Source organism: Miscanthus floridulus, chromosome 1, assembly GCF_019320115.1.
Source record: "Miscanthus floridulus cultivar M001 chromosome 1, ASM1932011v1, whole genome shotgun sequence".
NCBI lineage: Eukaryota > Viridiplantae > Streptophyta > Magnoliopsida > Poales > Poaceae > Miscanthus > Miscanthus floridulus.
The window spans coordinates 162,254,541-162,270,920 of record NC_089580.1 but is presented as its reverse complement, the minus strand read 5'-3'; the positions used below and the strand labels follow the sequence as shown (position 1 = coordinate 162,270,920).

The 16,380-nt window shown below is 42.3% G+C and overlaps 1 protein-coding gene across 2 annotated transcripts; it reads right to left on the bottom strand.

Moving 5' to 3' along the window:
• Positions 1–9,862: 9,862 nt before the first annotated feature.
• LOC136546025 (neutral/alkaline invertase 1, mitochondrial-like) lies at positions 9,863–16,042 on the bottom strand. Of its 2 annotated transcripts, XR_010781221.1 has the most exons (7): positions 15,216–16,042; positions 12,644–12,809; positions 12,342–12,553; positions 11,244–11,737; positions 10,939–10,987; positions 10,173–10,827; positions 9,863–10,088 (listed from the first exon to the last, which is right to left on the bottom strand). XR_010781221.1 is itself a non-coding variant. In XM_066538003.1 (6 exons), exons 1-6 carry the CDS (start codon positions 15,825–15,827, stop codon positions 10,501–10,503), a joined length of 1,860 nt encoding a protein of 619 aa, XP_066394100.1. In that variant the 5' UTR covers positions 15,828–16,042; the 3' UTR covers positions 10,072–10,500. The 2 variants fall into 2 exon arrangements, 1 of the variants encoding a protein (XP_066394100.1); XM_066538003.1 differs by having other exon boundaries at positions 10,072–10,827.
• Between the last annotated feature and the right edge of the window lie 338 nt (positions 16,043–16,380).

The window sequence follows — 16,380 nt, the reverse complement described above, 5'->3', positions numbered from 1 at the left end:
TGGAGACACGAGGATGTGACTCCAGTATTTCCACCGTCATGAGATCAAATTCTTCTGGCCATGATTTACACACACTCGAGTACTTTCACCGTGATTATTATCTGTCACTGGTAAGTTAGTGTGGTGTACATGCACAATAGTGTTTATGTGACCACGTGTACGACATCTTGTATAATTGAAAGAAAATGAAAACTATTTTCTTATATTAGCACCATAACTAAGAGCAAGTTTGTCAGACTCCAGAAGAAGGTTTGTGAAAGAGTTTTTTTTACTAAGAAGTACTTCTTTGCTGATTCTATGAAATGATTCTCTGAAACGAACTAGGACTGGAAGCTAAAAAAAGTAGTTTATCCTGATTCACTCCACGCACAGAATCACTGTATAAGTTTATCCTAGATAATCAATTTCAGTCAAAAAATCACTTCTAAAATTATATGCATAGAGTTTATCATAGAGAATCAATCTTAGTCAAAGAGTCACTCCTCACAGAGAATCAACTTCCATAGATAATCTAGACTAGGAAGAGCTCTACCAAACTGGCCTAAACAACTTTACGACACTACTATATAATGGGCTATCTGTGGTTTGAGATATCATCTTGTCTTAGACCTTCTTTGGCAAGGCTTCTGTGAGAACTTCATCGGCTTAACTAAAAGGACTACCACATGAGCACGCACAAAAACAATTTCTAAAGCCAAAAAACAATAAAGTCGAAGCCGTTTAGGAGAGGTTACCAAACATGGCTTTTGTGATTTCTCAGTTTTCGGAGAAGCCCAAGCTCTGCCAAAGAAGGCCTTAGCTAAGTATGCCTTTGTGCTATACATTTCTCATGTTTATACAGTTAAAAATGCTTTGATAAAAAACTTTTATTAAATTCTCAAGAGCATTACATCGATTTGATACTTCATTTATCGTATGAACATCTATAATTATGAAGTAGTGATATGAACCAATGCATACTGTTTCTTAAACCAAACAAAGATGTAAGGGTGAGAAGAGGATGGATATATCATATATAGTCTCATTTCATAAATTAAACACCATACGAGTCAATACATGGGTTTAATTTGTTTTAAAGGAAATAAGACTAGAGCACTAAACTGCATTGCTGGAGTACCGAGTATGGCGCCCAAAGCTAACACCCTTCTCTAGATCTCAGCTGGAGTACCGAGTACACAGCTGACAAACTGCATTGCTTCTCTCCCAATCTCCCACGCCCCTCCCTGGACCGCTTGGCGCAAGCTCACACTCTATAGACTACAGCACTAGACCAAGGCCAGCTATAGCACATCGATCTCTTGAAAAGCCTGAAGAGATCAAATGCCCTTTAACTCCCCAAAAGATTTCCTGACCCCAAATCTCCATCTGCTGCAGCTTCTGCATGCATACACACACACACTGCCAAGTCTCCATGTCCGGCGCCCCCTGAGCCTGCTCTCTCCCTTTCTCTCTCCCCCCTCCCCCCTCCCCCCTCCTCCGTGGCCTTTTTATTCACTGCAGCACCCGTGCACAACAACACAGACACACGCAAAGGTGACCAACACTTGGGCTTGGAGAAGCTGAGGCGTTTTCGTTCTCCTTCGTGCCGCTCTGGCCGGCCGGCTGGTGCCTACCTAGCAAGCTCGATCGGTGTGTGCATTCTGGCAGTCTCTCTTCCTCGTCCTGAGCTTCATCACAGGCTACTTTCTTGCAGTTTGTGTGGGCACTGCTAATATTTGATGCCTCTTTCTCGCAGTGTTATCTCCACGAAGCTTGGAGTCGAATGGAAGCCACGATGAAGCTCTGCAACTTTGCGGTAAGCTTATCAAAACTTCAAGAGGTTATCTCTTCATATATGTTAGCCTTATTCTCCGTGTCTGTTTGATCTTGCACTTATGATACTCTTCCTGTTCTCTCATCAGACGGAGAGGAGCTCTGTGACCGGCAAGCCCCGTGAGCAGGAAGTGTCCGCTTGGCATGAAGAGCCGAAAGCGCGTACAGTTTGGCCACCAGGAGCAGCAGTTCAGATGGTCCATGCCTAATTTTACTACGGCGTTATTCTGATTGAGCTTTTCATTCAAGCCACCATCCTCATCCTTCTTCATATTCTTCGCAATGTCTGTGGTTCCGCAAGGTGAGGTCTTCTTGACCTTGCAAGACCTTTTCTTGACCTTGTAAGACCCAACTTTGCGATGCTTCTTTCCTTTGTCTCGACCTTCTCTGCCTCATACCTTCCACTTCGTTCTTACTTCTTTTCTACGTCTATCCCTTCTGAGCTGCGTGTCGAGCTATATGCTCACAAGTTTAGGAATTAGATTATAAGTATTTTACGGTATAGTTTTGTTCCGTGTGAGTGAATAGCTACTGTGGTGCTTTCATATGTGTAATGCTCTGAACTCGTGAAAACCCATATTTTGTTTTGATGGTGGAGTTCTGTAGATGAGAGACACAAAAAGTATGTACCTGTTGCGCCATGAGCCCATGATGCTCAGGCATGTGAAGTAGGCGCCTACTTGTAAGCTAGCTTCGTATGTATCCCATCAATCAATGGAATTAAGTTGGCAATGTACTGCTTGAAACATTTTGGATCCATGTCCTTTTTCTACTGTTGAGAACTGATCATTTGACACTGCAGACGCAATGCAAGACTAGCCTTGTTTAGATGCCATCCAAATTCCAAGTTTTTTCACTCTCTCCATCACATCAATTTTTAGCCACTTGCATGGAGTATTAAATGTAGGTAAAAAAAATAATAAAAATAACTAATTACACAGTTTAGTTGAAAATCACGAGATGAATCTTTTGAGTCTAGTTGGTCTACGATTGGATAATATTTGCTAAATAAGACGAAAGTGGTACTATTCATCAGGTTCAAGAAATTTGCAAAGTGAACGAGGCCCTGGTGAGTTGTCATTTCGTTTTGTTATGCTTCTACAGAACACAGCCCAATCCGAGGTTTCCTCCCTTCTCAAGTAATTCAAATTAAGCCGACAAGCACGGGTCGGTGAGGCCAATTAGGTTTGGCATTTCTTGTTCAACTAGGCCTATTGGGACAGTTAAATTTTGAAATAGGTCGAGCTCGTGACGAGTGTAATATCCATGACAGGAAAGAACTGAATAGATAGCTCCAAGAGAGTAGTACAATCCTGACCTAGCTGGAATCCAAGTGCTGTGTGATTGAAGGATGATGCACGACTGATGGTCGTGTTCCTGCCGCAGGATCGTCGTGCATGCAGTTGCATTGGGCACCTCACAAGGTTGAGCTTATCGCACTTTAGGGGCCGTGCGATGATATTTCTGATATGAAGCATCGATCGTCAGTGCTACGCATAATTGATGCGACACTAGGCAGATGCTAATTATTAGTTATTCCTGTTTTTCTTCTTCATTCATGCATGTTTGTTCGATCTACACTTCGCGTGGCCCTTTGCTTAGTGGAATCTATGCAACCAGATCCATCTCCAATCATCCTCATGGAACTGTGTATGCACAAGCTCAATCTGGACTCAGGTCCTATATATATTCGATTTAGCTAGATTGCAGTTTGTAACAATCCAAAGCTGGCCACATTGTTATAATCTAACCTCCCACTAGCTTACAAATTGTAACAATATGCAATCCACATAATATTGGCAAGCTAAAACAAACATGGCCAGACAATACAAGCCTCAACCACAATATATATTTTTATTAGGGCTTTCCTAGAGTTGTTTTTAGGCCCAGTTTAGTTCCCTTCCAAAACGTTAAATTTTTCAAGATTTTCCGTCACATCGAATCTTTGGACGCATGCATGAAGCATTAAATATAAATAAAAAATAAAACTAATTACACAGTTTAGACGAAATCCACGAGACGAATCTTTTAAGCCTAATTAGACTATGATTGGACACTAATTGCCAAATAACAACGAAAATGCTACAGTAGCGTTTTGCCAAATTTTTCGCGAACCAAACTGGCCCTTAGTCGCTTGGGCGCTTGGCTATCTGTTTCGGGGTCTACGGGGAGCTGTTAATGGTTTTCTGTCCTGTTTCGGTTCTTCTTTCGACCCCTGCTGAAGCGCTCTTTTTTTTTCTTTTTTCTCTTTTGAGTAGAGCTTGTATCCGCTTTTCATTTTTCTCTCCTCTAATAAAAATCGTGGCAAATCTCTTAGTCGTAAACAAAACATGGCCTGGGTTTTTTTTGGGTGCTTCTACTAGACTAACCTCACTACACCATAGTATGTAAACTACCATGTTTATGATAGGGAAGTATTCATTTCTTTCAAAGAAAGATCAAAAAATTAAATCCAATCACTTAAGCGCCTTTGGAAAAAGAAATTAAGACCTCACATCAAGAGAGAAGATTTGACCCTGCTGCTATGTCTATGTCTGCAACTTTTCTGAATGCTTCCAAGGAATGGTATAGATGAATATAATGACGTCAGTCGGTCAGTGTTTGCTTAGATATATATAGACAGGGTTGAAGAAATTTATCCTCCTATCCCTTCGTTCTATCTTGTCCTGATAATATACTACTAGTATTTAACTGCTACTAATGCCATTGAACTTTGGACAGGCGATTTTCTTGATAATATACTAACCAGTCAGTTATCGTAGCTTGTTGTATGCACTGTCGAGTTTGACCAGAGCGACGCAAGCAGCAGTTGGGACTAATTTGGGCCGGGGATATACGATCTCCAGTCAAATCATGATCACCTCACCCAAGCGAGCTGAGCTAATAGCATTCCCTCCGACCCACTAATCAACTGAATTGCGGCTAATAATGTCGCTCGCAAGTGTTTTACTAGCTATAAAATAGATCGTGTCTTTGTATCTTGATATTTCTAGAATTTTTTACCTTCTCTTCTTTGGTGTACTTTGATCGACCTTCTTTGGTGTACTTTGATCGACCTTATTAAGAGAGGAATAGTCAGCCTGATGTATCAACTAGGTTTTGTCTCAACTCAGAAAACAAAAGAAACATGTCACGAGTCAAATCATTTTCAACGAAATCATTGGATATGTATTCTTCAAGTATTCAACCTGTAAACGTTCCCTACTGCTTCAGTCCAAAAAAACTGGACATCAATCAGTTTCAACGGAATCCTTGATATTCAACAGGTAGGAGTAAATCTGTACTAGTACTTAGGATGTCCATTTCATACCGACGTGTGCCGTGTTTACTTGGCTGAAAGTACTGTTGGCTGATTTGTTATGAGAGAAAAATATTGTTCGTTGGCTGAAAAAGTACGACTTATCAGCCAAGCGAACAGGACGAAAAAGCTAAACATTTTCAGTTAGACAGCCTGTTCGCTCGTTGGTTTCAGCCAGCCCAAATCAGCCAGCCAACAGTATTTTTCTCTCACAACAAACCAGCACCAGCCAGCCCAAACCAGCCCAGAAACCAACCAGCGAACGGGCCGAGAGTCCAGAATAGAAATCATTACAGGTGTCAATCGTAGCTCCGGTCGAACTGACAGAATGAGTAAATAGAGTATCAATCACACTCAGTCCATCTTAATAAAGAAGGTTAAAGCATGACCATCCTTGCCCACTCAACTTGAGGTGGTTTGGTCAACTGTAATGAACTTATGTCACACATATAGTAATAATATAGTCATACGGCCATATGGGGCATATTATTACCAAAGAGAACACCATACTGACCGCCTGATTAATTGGTCTACTGTTTAATTCGCGAGCTAAGCTGGGAGGTTGGAAAGACTGAGATCAAGAGTATAGGTGAAAATTTTGTTCTGAAACTAATTAAGAGAATGGTAATAGCTGAAACGTGTATAGCTTAATTAAGCAAGAACAAATGACTCGAGAAACATTACTGGCCAGCAATTAAGGACAAACACCAGACACTAACTAGACAGATCTATAGGTAAAGAGGGGCAAAAGGTTGTGACTAGGTTGCTCCACAAGGCATAGAGAGTCAATACATAAATCATTGACACCACTGACCTTTATAGGGAATGGGAACGTATAGAGCAAAATGCCAAAAAAACAAACATCCCTTTTACACGCAAATATTCTTGAATTCGTCTAAATCAAAGAAGGGTCTTATTTAGTTTCTCCTCCTAAAATTTAGTCCATATCACATCAGATGTTTGGACATATGCATGGAGTATTAAATATAGACTTAAAAAAATAACTAATTACACAGATTGCGACTACTTTGCGAGACGAAATTTTTAAGCCCTGATTTTATAATATGGCGCTACAGTAAACATATACTAATAATTGATTAATTAAGCTTAATAAATTTGTCTCGTGGATTACTAAGGACTTGTGTAATTTATTTTATTATTATTATCCGAACACTCCACGTTACACGTCATGTGACATCTAACTTCTGATATGACATCCCTAAACTTTAGCCACTAAATTTAAACGTCACCTAAACACCACTGCAATACATCTTCCACTTGTAACAGCAGTACGTACAGGTCCATTGAAGCCTCCTATCATAGTGGCAGGCCATGTAGGTACGCACGTCGTCGTCTATTTGGCAGGCACTTACACACAATCCTCTGTGTACAGTAAATGAGCCATTGAAAGACATCAAATGAAGCAACCTACCCTTCTTGCACAACGCAACACAAGTGTAAGCATGCATTGTGTAGGGGCAGGATTTAGGAGGCAGAACTGCAGCAGAATGCCCTATCACTAACCAGGCTTTATGGCCTGCATGGACTGATCTACCTAGTAGCTGGTTGGTGCTCTCCACATGGGCTAGCTCGCATAGCACTGCAAGCGATAGGCTAAAAGGACAGTGGAGCTCAAAGGCTATACAGGAATATCATTGCATTGCCTTAGGCCTCGCTTTCCTTTGTGGAAGCCACCAAGCGCTGTCCAGACGAGAGAATTCATGCAAAAATCTGGTGAAAAGAATGGAGAGGGGAACAAAAAGGAAGGAAAGGCGTTCCCCATGCACACAGCAAACGCGACAAGCCAAAAAGCCGGGCCTCCGCTCCACTGATGCGAAACCAGCGGCGCACCTGAGTGTAGACACACGTGCTATGGTCAAGGTGCAAAAGAGGTTTTTCATAGTCACCATGTGAAGAAACTAGGATGGAATGCTCCCCATGCATGTTCTTCATCCTCATCATCAAAGCCACTAATCTTTTGATAAATGGATCGCTTCAGGAATTTTAAGATGCGAATATCAACTCAAGCGCATACTTCATCTGGAGGAGGATGAGGATTTACATTGGTTGATGGACGGAAAAAGTGGGTATCTTAATAGACAATCAGGATGGATCTATCTTTGAGGACATTGCAGAGCTCGGCGGAAAAGCATAGGTATTTCAAATAAAGGACATGTAGAGAGCAAGAACATATATAAAATGACTAATTGATCTTCCTTAAGAGACTGCGCATGGTTTTAAATGATGACAGGCTCTATCATGCAAGGGTCAGTTTGTGCGTCTGGTTTATTCCTAAGATGGATTGATGATGTACTAGCATCTATAGCAATAAGATGCCTCCCTAATCTTTGTATTTTCCCCTGTACAAAAAAATTCCAACCATTCACAAATGCCTTCGAGGTAGACATTTATGAGGCGCCCACCACCTCCAGCTGTCCCCGCTAGAGGAAAAGAGAGAAATAAAAAAAAAACTATCCCTTAATGCGCCCTTCACACAGGGGGTATAGTTTTGTTCTTAAATGCTTCCCCTCTGTATCTCTCTACAGAATGCAGCATTTGTGCCTCAACACGGCTGTCACGCATGCATGCTTTCGTACCCCAAATCCCAAGAAGTGCTAAACATCATATCGAATCTTACGATACGTGCATGGAGCAATAAATGTAGACGAAAAAAAACTAATTACACAGTTTGGTTGAAAATTACGAGACGAACGTTTTGAGCCTAATTAGTCCATGATTGAACACTATTTATCAAATAAAAACAAAAATACTACAGTAACCCAAATTCCAACTTTAGGCCAACTAAACACGCGCTGTGAAGTTATTTTTCAGATCAGAAGTTAGTGGTCAGTGGACAAAATGGATTCAATTCCAAATAGTGAAGCGAAACGGCCACTGTGCACCAGCAATAGATGTGCAGGAAGGAATCCATGCCATGTCCAGAAACAGTAGCAACAACAGAAGCAGCAACAAGCAAAGAAAAATAGCATTACCTTTGCCCAACAGGGTGCCTCAGCTCAGAACAGCACAGGGCATTGATGAAGCATGCAAGACTGTGCTGCGTGTTACTGCTGCAGCAACCCGACTAGTCAATCTAATGCGCGCATGCTTGGATGCAAGCGGCTCCGGAGTTAATGGCCACATATCTCTTTGCATCTTCCTTCAAAAAAGAAACTTTACTTGCCAGCCACACCAGTTTTTTCAGAGGATGGGTAGTAGGGCCTTGTTTAGATCACCTCTAAATTCTAAGTTTTTTCACTCTCTCTTCGTCACATCAATTTTTAGCCGCTTGCGTGGAGCATTAAATGTAGGTAAAAAAAATAACTAATTGCACAGTTTAGTTGAAAATCACGATATGAATCTTTTGAGCTTAGTTGGTCCACGATTGGATAATATTTACCAAATAAGACGAAAGCGCTACTATTCATCATGTTGCAATTTTTTGCAATCTAAACATGGCCTAGGAGTAGTAGCCTCTCTCTTGTCAGTAGAAATCAGTAAGGTAGGTGCACACTACACTATCATGAATCCCAGGAAATTTGAAAAATGTGTATGCCAATTCAAGACTGATCATTTTTCAAGCAGGCTGAAGACAACTTTGATGCATCCTAGAGACCAGAGGTTTCTTTCAGTATAAAACACTAGAAGAAAATATCTGTTACTTCTTTTTTTTTCTTTAGAAGACGATTTACCTCGCACAAGTTAGCACTTGAATGAATAAAATAGCTGTTGCTACTTGCAAGTCGTCCTATAAAAGTGCCCATTCTAATCTGCATCTGAAACTCTAACCTTGTGTGCTGTGTATCTCGCAGCAACTGCAGCTTGCCAGCTAGCAAAAATTTATTTTTACTAAATCCTTTCACACAGTAGGAATTTAGATTCTAGATACTGAATGTAGAATGTGAATTCTAGCTAAAACAAATGGGGTGTTTGGATCGTGGATTATTGTTTTTGCATAGGAACTATCTCCGAATAGTAAGATTTGAATAGATAGTAGGGTAAAAAAAACCTCGTTTTAAAATAGAATCCAAGTGTTTGAATCTCATTCTTATTTCTCTACCTCATACTTACAGTTTCTAGGAGATCCAGTGAGGGCCTAACTCAAAGTGCAGCTTCATAATAAGGAATTTGAATTGTCTAATGGTTTTTGTTCAGGAAGAGCTCTGATGTCCCTCAGTTTTTCTTGAAGGCTCGTTTGCTCTGGACCACTGTATTAACCTGAACTCTGCAGGACAGGCCAGTGACACATCATCGAATGGCCATAAATGGGTAGCTTATGGTCATAAAATTGCACCATAAATATTGCAGTTCCTAGAGCTGCTGTCATTCAATCAAAATGACCGGTTGTCAAGCCAAAGATCTCCCCTGGATCTCATTCGTCCTGCGTGGGAGACCTCGCAGTTCCAGGGGGAGGGGACGGGCCTGCCTGGCTCACCAGTGATGTTTACAAGACACAAAGCGGCAGGCTACGGGCTAGAGAAGCGAAGCAGGGCAGCAGCTGAGCCGCCCAGTGCCTGTTGACGGGGCAGTGAAAACCCTATCGCTAGTACTAGGCAAAAGGCGCATGAATACATGATTGTGTTCTGAACTTCTGATCAACAAACAGTAAAACTGTGCAACTGAAGCGCATTAAAAAGTGGGCAGGCAGACCCAGTGGTCACCATTGTCAAGTCAGTTCTCCCAGAAGTTAAATGCTCTCTATATGTGCAACAAAACAGAAATTCAAACCCATTACGCAGATAGGAAGCAGAAATTCAAACCCATTACGCAGATAGGAGTACATAACAAGTTACGGCAGAAAATAGAATCAAGGACTGCATAGATGAAATTTCACCTGTTCTTGCAGGCGCCAGAGGATGCATGGATGGACCAAATCAGGAGAGTGTTGAAGATGGTGCATCAGTGCAAAAATCAATTCCAGATCTTGACTGCTCAGAGATGCACGGGAAGCACACATGATCTAGCCATGATGAAAAACCTGAATATCAACAGTTTGGTTCACGAGTCATGACTGTTTGCTGCTAGACTTTGCTACTGAGTATGTCTTCATTCTGTCACGTACCGAGGTCCAGTCCTCTGAACTGGCAATGTCGGGCCACAAGAACAAGACTCTTAGTACTGTGACGAGTGGTGATATTTACATGTTGTCTGCTTACAAAAAAAACCCCTACCAATCAACTAGAGTTAGACTGGCAGGATACATAAAATGTACACACAACAACGTATACTCCTGTATGAATGGATCAACCACAAACTCAGCCAAAATAATCGGTATAGGTGGACTGTGATCATCCTGCTGAAGTAACTACTAACTAGTGCCAGCTTCTGTGACGAACAATTACACAAGTTGAAGGAGCGTTGCAGCTTTTGGGTCAAGAACAGGCATGGAACTACACAAGGACCTGCGACTTGGCCGCACGACGTGAGCATTTGGTGCGAGCATTCTTATTCAAGCTGCAAGCACACCCTTCCAGCAGCTCGAAGTCTTCATCGCATATTAGTATGGATGCCATCTCCGGACAGTCCAATAGCATCTTAGAGCTAAGATATCCGGCAATGGTCCAAGTTTGATATAGCCGCGATTGTTTCCCAATGAACCTTCCTGTCCTGGTGTCATAATACTCTGGCCACTTGTCATCTGAGAGCCTCTTTTCTGCCACCTCAACTGCCCTCCGTGCCAAGTCACGCCTACCCATCTTGATACAGGCTAAGGTGAACTGAAAAAAACAAGACAAAATACTGAACATCAATCTAATAGGGCGAACTTTCAGGAGCATCATGGACAGAGGATGTCAAGTCCCAAAAAGTAGCGAACAACTTAAGTATACCTGCCATAACAATGTAGGCCAAGATCCACCATTATGATACGACCAGGGCCTGAAAATAAAGGCAATGAAAGCCAACCTGGTTAATGCATCTGGTCATGCTTTTGGTGAGTATTAAGAGAGAAAAGGAGTTGCTATTTCACGACATTTTAGGGCCTCATAGATATTGACGTTCTTAAATGTTAGGATGTACTGGATTTTCACATTCCTATTCCCTAAGTACTGGGCTTTTTGTATCCCCATAAAACATATGATGATACGAATATTCAGAAGAAAACCAAAAGAATATAAAAAGTTCAGTTGCTCACGTGTTTTTGGGATCACTGCCGGTGATGATACGCCATTCCTCATACTCTAGGGCGGGGTAGCATATTTTGAGAGGCATGTTGGCTACTATGTCATCCCATTTGGCTTCAATAAGGTTCAGAATGCCCTCTGCTTGCCTTTGAGTAGCAAGAGATGAGACAATCGCCCACAGATTCCCTAGGGAGAAAAACCTGAAATCCATGTGAGCTGGCTGCAGATTGCCTATAAGGTAACCACCTTTCACAGGAATCCAGTCTGCAAGCCAAGACGGAATTTGCTCCGGGTAGATGTTGAATTTGTTAATAGCATCATGGGAGTACTCCTCAGTCTTATAGCGATAAATCTCATTTATCTTCTTCATATCAACCCAATAATACTCTCTGATGTGAAATGACAGAGCACTGAGCCTATTGTTAATAGCACGGATCAAGTTCTTGGATCCATCGGTTACACCAATCATTTCTCGGGCACAGCGTAAAGCAGAATAGAACAGAGCCTGTGAAACAGATCCCATAAGATGTTTATGAGAGTTATTTTCCATATATACTGATTTTATCTAATATATGGAGCCAGGGGCGGACACAGCGGTGGGGGGCTCAAGCCCCCCCTACCCATATCGCAGCAGTGGAATCCCCTGTGGAGCCCCCATGAATTTTTAGGCAAAGTTCTATAGTGTAGGGGGGCTGAGACTTAAGATCGAACAACAGTGTTGTTCAGCCCCCCTGAAATATTTTCTGGGTCCGCCGCTGTATGGAGCCCCATGCAATTTCAAAAACATTTAAAGGTCTTATAGGTACTAGATAGCAAATAACAATCCCAAAGTCAAATGGACAACCTAAACATATGGCAATTCAAACACCAACCAAAAAAGTCAAATTGAAATATTGAACGGAGACTAGATAGCAAGAAATTTCAAAATCTGAATAATATCATCATGCAAAAACTAACCAAACATATCATAAGTTCAACACCATTTGACCAACAACATATTGACTATGTAGAGATCATGGGTTTGACCTTATGATCAAGGCCGACCATAACATCATCCAAAAGTTACCTAACATGATTGAGAATGTAAAGAGAAGGGTTCATCAGCTTGCCTGGATCTCAAGAGGATGACCATGGATTCCCATCCGCCGATCAATCATACATGATCCATCAGTTACAAGCAATGTAGGAAACATGTCAAATCCATCAGACAAGCACAAATTCAGTATTAGCCTGATGCCTGTCTGCACATCAACCCTTTCTTGTAGAGCGTAGTCTCCAGTAATTTTTCCATATGCCCTTAAAAGGATTATCCACCAAAGACCTTAGAAAAAGAGAGCTTATCATTTAAAACAGATGACAAAAAAAACCCTGATCTTCAATGACTACAATATGACTCCATAGAAATACTCACCAGAGTCAACAGGTGCTACACGTCCAATGGCTGACTCTCCAAAATCTGGGTCAAGGACCTCCTCAAATGCTTCACTATTTCCATCCAAAGGCACAGATCTAACTTTGAAACTAGCAGGCATCAACCCCTGACCAGGACTATAGCAATCCACGGTCTTCTCCCAACTCTAATAGACCAAAAGAAAGAAAACTGTTACTTCTCCTACTAATTTGATATTTAGAGTGAGCGAAAACATTCATGAGCTAGCAGTGTCATGCCACGATGCGAAGAAATGTGTTAAAATGCAGCGTCCTACGCTACCAAATAATCAACCAGAAAAGCACCCTAACATTGGAGGATCAGTGGAGCTAGGATTTTGGTATTGGTTAAGTTAAACATTTCAGCAGAAGATACCAATTTCTTCCTCCCTTTTCAAATCTAACAGTTTTGACCAAACATGCATAACTAAGCACAAAGATTTTGGAAAAATTTTGACCAAGGTGACACTCATTAATATCTCAAGCACACATGAAAAGGTAAAATATATCTAGATGGATCAATCCACAGGTATTCATTGGGATCATAAAAGTGTTGTTGCATGCATTGGGAATCATAAAGTACCAAGTCTATTTGTGAAAAGAAAATAGGTCGAGAATTATTTGGAAACAGAGGCTGTACATATATTAAAAATTAGATAGGGCAAAGTATGTATCTATTGTACAACCAAACAGCATCATGAAATAATACAAAGTCATGCAATCAGACTAGTCAATAGTCATCACGTAGACGATATACCAGTATAGTAGACATCACAGAATAATGCTAGGCAATTTGATTACATTGTCCCTTCACACACCCGCCCACACAAACCCTGACATCATTTCTCCCAGTAGACAAGGGAGGCAGGATGCAGCTAATGCAAAGGCTCAAGTACTCGACAGGTTGATGGGGACATAGCTTCACAAGGTTGGGCATGTTGCTCCACTGGTGTGTTGGTTGCTGGTCTGCTGCTCCAGCTAACTAGTATGAGGGAATCAAAGGTTCAGAATTGGGGTGATAAACTAGCCGACTGGGGAGCCAGTAAAGCAGTGCATTTATCTATGTACCCCTTGTGTGTGTGTGTGTGTGTGTGTGTGTATAGTACTATTTTACAGGGTTTTCAAAAATAAATTGCAGTATAGCTGTACTTCCATGCATACCACTTGGGACGATGAGAAAAAAAAATGATAGGCTTCTTTTGACAAGGCAACATTTATCATAGATGTCTCAGATATCAGTTCTCAATATCCTCTATCCCCAACAACATTAGTCAAAATCAAGTATCAAATTGCTGTTAAAACAATCCAAGTCTCCAATGCGTATGACATACCATGTGATAAAACTAGATTGAGTAGATTGCCTTCTCTAATAACTTTACCTGAGAACATCAGTTTAACTATCTTTCCTAGCATACATATAATTATAAATAGTTATAAATAATCAAAAGGCATCAATATTCATAAACTAAATGCTGACACATGATCCTAGTTTTGCAAGGCAGTATTCCTATGATCTGATCATGTAGGGCATAGCTATTGAATGAAACAGAAACCTCAACGGTGATCAGCATTGAATACTAAACTGATAATATAATCTTTCTATAACTTTCTTTATCTTAACCTTATGCCCACAGAAAACCAAGAGTACCACTTATGGTAGGTCAAACCAACAGACTCTTACACTTCTCTGGTTCATAGTATGTGGGCTACTTTTAAATGCAGAAGCATCCTATTTTACACTTAGCATAGTAATGTTTGCCTATGGATTACAAATGACTACAAGCTTCAGTTCATAACTATTGCCAAATACCCAAAGGAAACTAGCTATATTGGCCATATCCCTAATGCTACATGATAATCTTAATAATCTAGTGAAGAAAAGCTAAAGAGATAACTGAAATAGCTCAAAATTAGCTTATAGTCCAAAAGAATTATGGACCACTGTCAAACTAGTTGTGCGCGCGCGCACGCCAAAAGACATTTAAATCCCTCAAAACTGTAAGGATCTTAAGTGAACAATTGTGCAGCAACCCTGCCAAAAGAGTTCTGAGCAAAAAACGATGCGACCAAATTACAGGTACCCTGTTTTTTTTTAATGTGATCTAGACTCAGCATTTGAAACCTCTTGGCAGCTGCTGGAATGGCCACTATGATCAATGCATGCCCTCTTCTCACAGAAATGGCACTTGAGCAGTTTACGGTATTGCTGGACTAGATGTAGGTGAGAATATGAAGTCAGAAAACCTTTTGTTTTCTTAATTAAACTGTCCAATACTCCACTGTTTTCAACCGTTCAATTTTCTGGTAGGGTGTCTAAATCCTAGAGATTGCAGATAGCTGTAAATTAAATGATTGTTCACCAGAGATTAAAATTCTCAGGTTCTAAATTGGTTATTCAAGTAAATAATCCAGAGCAATCAGACATCGCCAACTTTACAAAGAGAATTATACCTTCACCAAAACTACATTTCATCGAGTAAAAAAAAGCACAGTATGCCACTACACCACAAGTGAAGTGCCATTTACTAAGTCATTCCGAGGTTTGCACGGCTCACCTGGAGCTGCAACGTGTGGAGCAGGAAGTTCTTCACAATATCGCTCTCGCCCTTGAGGAGGAACGCGATGGCCGACGGCACGAAGTCCCTGATGAACACCTGGTCATAATTGAGCATCTGGCTGGTGGATGGATCGTTCGCGGCTACTGTCCCGACGGCGCTGCCGCAGTAGTTGACGACCGCGCGGCTGAGCAGCCACCACGCTTCCTTCTCCTCCGGCGACTCCTCCCTGCTCTTTACCGCCTCCACCCCCGCCTTGAGGCCCTCCAATTCCACCTCTTGGCACGCCAGCGTCGCCTGCTCGTGCGCCGCCACGGACGCGGCCGCCTCATCCTGCAGCGGTGGGCTGCTCGGGGGCGACTCTAGCGGCAGAGCCGAGGGCGATAGGGTGGCGGCGCGGAAGGGGTCGAAGGGCGGCGGCTTGTAGTGCTCCCCCGACGTGGACGTGGCGGAGTCCACCGTCGTGGAGAGGAGGCGGCGCGCGGCCGCAGCGAGCGGGGAGGCCGCGGCCACGGCGGAGGAGGAGGAGAAGCGGCGGCGCGACAGCGAGATGCATAGCACAGCGTGGCGCTGCGCGCCGCGGCGGAGGTGACAGATGGCGGCGGCCGCCATTGGAGCCGGCGTCGGCGCCCGGTTTGAATTGCGGAGGAAGAAAGGTCCGCGGCGATTGGGTTCGGCGCTGGCGAATTTTGGGATGATAAGGAAGCACGGAAAGGAAATTGAGGCTGGTTCGATTCGATCGCTGCGGTAATTATCAGAACAGCGGTTGGAACGGGATTAAAACTCGTTAAAGACAGCCAGGATAGTTTCTGGTTTGGGAAAGTGTAAAATATAGGCTGCTGTGGCATCTTACGGCACAGGGCGCGCCACGTTCGTGGGCTCGTGGCGGTTAATAAACATGTGCCGTGCTTTGGAAGGGCCGAGCCGCCGAGGGGGAGCTGTGGCGGGTGATTTGTGGTTCGCGTGGCCGAAATTTTCTTTTGCCCTTTTTTCACATTTGATTTGAAAAAAAAATCCATTATCGCTTGGCTGAGTTGGCTCTTTGGTCCAGGCAAGGATCTTATAGGTTACGGCAGACAAGCTTGACGCCAGAAAGTAGCCATACAATCCAACGTATGCTTTGTGTGATTAAGAGCGAGAAACGGCGGTGCACCTTTGCATCCAG